Source organism: Mizuhopecten yessoensis, unplaced genomic scaffold, assembly GCF_002113885.1.
Source record: "Mizuhopecten yessoensis strain PY_sf001 unplaced genomic scaffold, ASM211388v2 scaffold6263, whole genome shotgun sequence".
NCBI classification, from domain to species: Eukaryota; Metazoa; Mollusca; class Bivalvia; order Pectinida; family Pectinidae; genus Mizuhopecten; species Mizuhopecten yessoensis.
The window spans coordinates 5,200-8,693 of NW_018406462.1; the positions used below are offsets into that span (position 1 = coordinate 5,200).

Consider the following 3,494-nt stretch of genomic DNA (forward strand, 5'->3'; position numbering starts at 1 on the left):
CTTAATTTTTTTTATTGTATCTCTTGGGCGGAGGTGAATCAACCCCTTTCTTCCCTTGTTTATTTTCATGATTCTTTCAATTCTCTTCTGCCCAGGGCAACTGTTATTCGAAAAGTCATCCTTAAACAAAGTTTCCAGTTCTTTGACTTCAGTTGAACTCCACCTTTGCCTTTTCACAGCACCAGATGATTTCCTTTTTTGCTTTGCTAAAACAGATTAAATAAATAAATCATCAGAATACCAATTTAAAGTATTAAATATCGTAGCACTGGTATTGTAGTAATTCGACACTTAAGCCTAAATTTATGGCTTTTTAATTAGGGTTATTCCATCTACCTGACCCCAGGACTCCAGAATAAAATCACTTATATCCATGGCTGGGTTTCCTATCCCTAGTTTAAAGTAAAACAAGTAACTCATTTAAAATACCTGGTGAAATGCTATCATCATCTTCATCGGAATTGGATGAATAAGGAATAAAATCCTCATCATAGATTGTGTTTTGAGCAGGGGATTTGGACAAAACTCCATCTGAAGATGAGGAGCTAGCTGAGCCTGATGAATTCATTGAAGATGTGGTGGAGCTAGAGGTCACTGTAGCTGATGCTGAAGAGCATGAGGTATTCGAATCATCAGTGGCATCAAAGAGATCTGTGGACAAAATGCAGCAAATCATCAGTAAAAAGCAATAATTCATGGGGGAAAAAATAGCAATGAATGTAACATAACCCTCATACATTTATTGCAAATCTCCTGTTGGTATTTTAAGACAAAAATTCAGAATTTCAATTACTGTTACTAAGTTAAAGTTAGCAGTCCAAAACTTGTGTTTTCACTCGGACATAATTTTTTTTTAAGTACCATTGATTTGAATATCTCTGAGCTGTTTCCCTTGGAACTTTCTAACCTAACCCAGATCCTGGATCAACAGAAGCTTGGCAACATCAACACGTTCAAGCAAATCAGAGGTTTGTCTGTAATGGAATCGGTGGACATCCATCGTATGGCCTAAATGGTCAACTACCCACTGTCTCTCCGCCTCTGTTGTATCAAATGCCTGCAAAATAATGATATACTCAATGAAAAGTGTAAAGGGTCTGTGATATCATTGTGGTTTATTGAATATACAAGGAATTATTTGCACAGAAGTTCATTGTTCTTACATCTCTAAATAAGTCATTCGAGAAAAAACTGTTAACTTGTGTTAAGTACTAGCCAAATATCATAAACTTAAGTTTTTGATTATGTATACAATGAATAATAGCTATCATACCTGTAACATTGTGGCAAAATACTTCCTCATGTTGCTAGTTCTGATTAGGTGTGGCATTTGAAGTCCTGCTTGATTGGCTGCTGTCCTTATGGCATCATAAGCTCGGATCACTCCAATGTCTATTAAATGAAGTAAAAACATGAACATTATAAACGTCAGTAAGGTTAACTCATTAATAATCAAACAGTTCTTCTATTGATCAACATTCTTTTGAATGATGAAGAAATCTACATTAAATCTACACTTAAAAACTTACTTGAATTTGCAAACACATATCGATTGACATCTTCAATGCATTGCTGTCGCACTTCGGGATTATTCAAAAAGTTCATGGTATCTCTCACATCTGCTGGAATAAGGACAGGTACTCCTTTGCCAGTCTGCAAATTACAAGAATTCTCAGTTACAAGGTTGAATAGGTATATAATTTTTAGCAATCAAATTAGCAATAGTGCTTTCTAAAAAATGAAAGAATACAAGTATTTGCAAGAGAGACCACATATTTAACATAAAAAATCTTAATTTAAATTCAAAGCACCATCAAACCATGGGCAAGGTCTACTTAGAGACTCTGAAAAAGTACAAAAGAGAACAAAACCAGGTGTTCTATAAGAGTATAGCATCTTCTCCTTAATCAATGACATCTGCCAAGTAGATTAAGATCATTTCAAGTGTAAAAGTCATTCAATATAGACCAGCGTCGCCTGCCAACCACTGAGCAAAGCACCACATTACATACAACTATTTAGCTTAAATCTTTATTAGTTAGCTTAAATCTTTATTAGTTAAGTAGCAAGTAAGTGATGTTTATATTCTTATTCATAAGAAGAAGATTTTTTCAATGTATACATTCCTACGTTTCCTCTGATCACCACCATTTGCTGACGAGTCAGCAGCATTGTCTCAAAAGTTGTCAGTTCACCTCTCATCTCTACAGAGATTTCATCAACCCCAGATTTCCGCAATTTGTACACAGATAGCATACCAAAATACAAAACAAAAAGGACTATATGCACTAAGGGGTGTTTTTGGCCCCATGCATTATTCCCTTTATACTTATACCAATGGAATGTGCAAGTAAAGACCTAACAAATTCTGTAAAACTTAAAATGTTTTTTTGTGTTTGTCCTTAGCAACAGGCCATAGCAACGGGCCATAGTAACATATTCAGCTCTGGTTTAAAAAGACAACATTTTGTGTTAAAATTAACATTTTGAACTCAAAATTTCATGTTCCTATTACAGCTGTAATATTTGTTATCTTAGACTAACAGTTTCTTTTTATTTATTCAGAGATAAAAGAAAAATATAATGATTTTGACCATAGCAACAAGCATCTTTGCATAGAAACTGACATTATTTACGGCTATTTTACATACAAATCACTACAATATACACATATTTGATACATACATTCATTTTCATTTACATCCAGAAAGTTAACTATATATTGTGTAATTTCCATTTAATTTTAGTGATTTTCCAAATACAACATTTTGACCATAGCAACAAGCATTTTTGCATAGCAACTGACATTATCAAAAAGAAGACCAAACGACAAATATATAGTTAAGGATTCTTTAATTGTTTTAATTATTGGCAAAGTATGGTCCTGGCTTCAACACATAGAAAGATGAACTCTGGGAACAGCAGCTCACCATATTAAATCGGTAAATATTTTGATATAGGGTACTGTTAAATGAATTTAAAATCAATTGTGTTACTGTTGGTCAAGTGAAACTCCGCCTCTCAACAAGTTGTACTTCATTTGATTAACAGATTTACTGGATGAATGATTAAATCTCATTATTACTATATTTTAAATACAAATCACTACAATATACACTTATTTGATACATACATTCAGTTTCATTTACAATAAGAAGTAAATTATATATTGTGTGATTTCTGTTTGATTGTAATGAACTTTACAAAACCAAATAGTGCATTATAAACATTTTGATCGCAGCAACAAGTATTTTTGCATTACAACTTTCATTATTTACATCTATTAAGCATACAAATCACTAAAATATACACATATTTGATACATACATTCATTTTCATTTACAATAAGAAAGTTAACTATATATTGTATGATTTTTGTTTGATTATTGTGGTTTTCACAAAACAAGTACATGTAGTACATTATTAATAAATAAGAATTGCTGCAAGTCAAAAGCAACTCTCATTTTCTTTGTATTTAAAGGAGATTAAAGAAA

General features: G+C 32.4%; 1 protein-coding gene across 1 annotated transcript in view; it reads right to left on the bottom strand.

Moving 5' to 3' along the window:
* Window positions 1-429: 429 nt before the first annotated feature.
* LOC110451877 overlaps window positions 430-3,494 on the bottom strand; it is a gene marked incomplete at its 3' end in the record, with an annotated part of 8,568 nt that continues 5,503 nt past the window's right edge. The window contains exons 3-6 of the mRNA XM_021500096.1: window positions 1,530-1,653; window positions 1,274-1,392; window positions 913-1,057; window positions 430-651 (exon numbers count right to left, since the gene is read on the bottom strand). Of these exons, the coding sequence (XP_021355771.1) occupies window positions 430-651; window positions 913-1,057; window positions 1,274-1,392; window positions 1,530-1,653 (610 nt within the window). The remainder of the gene's footprint in view (window positions 652-912; window positions 1,058-1,273; window positions 1,393-1,529; window positions 1,654-3,494) is intronic.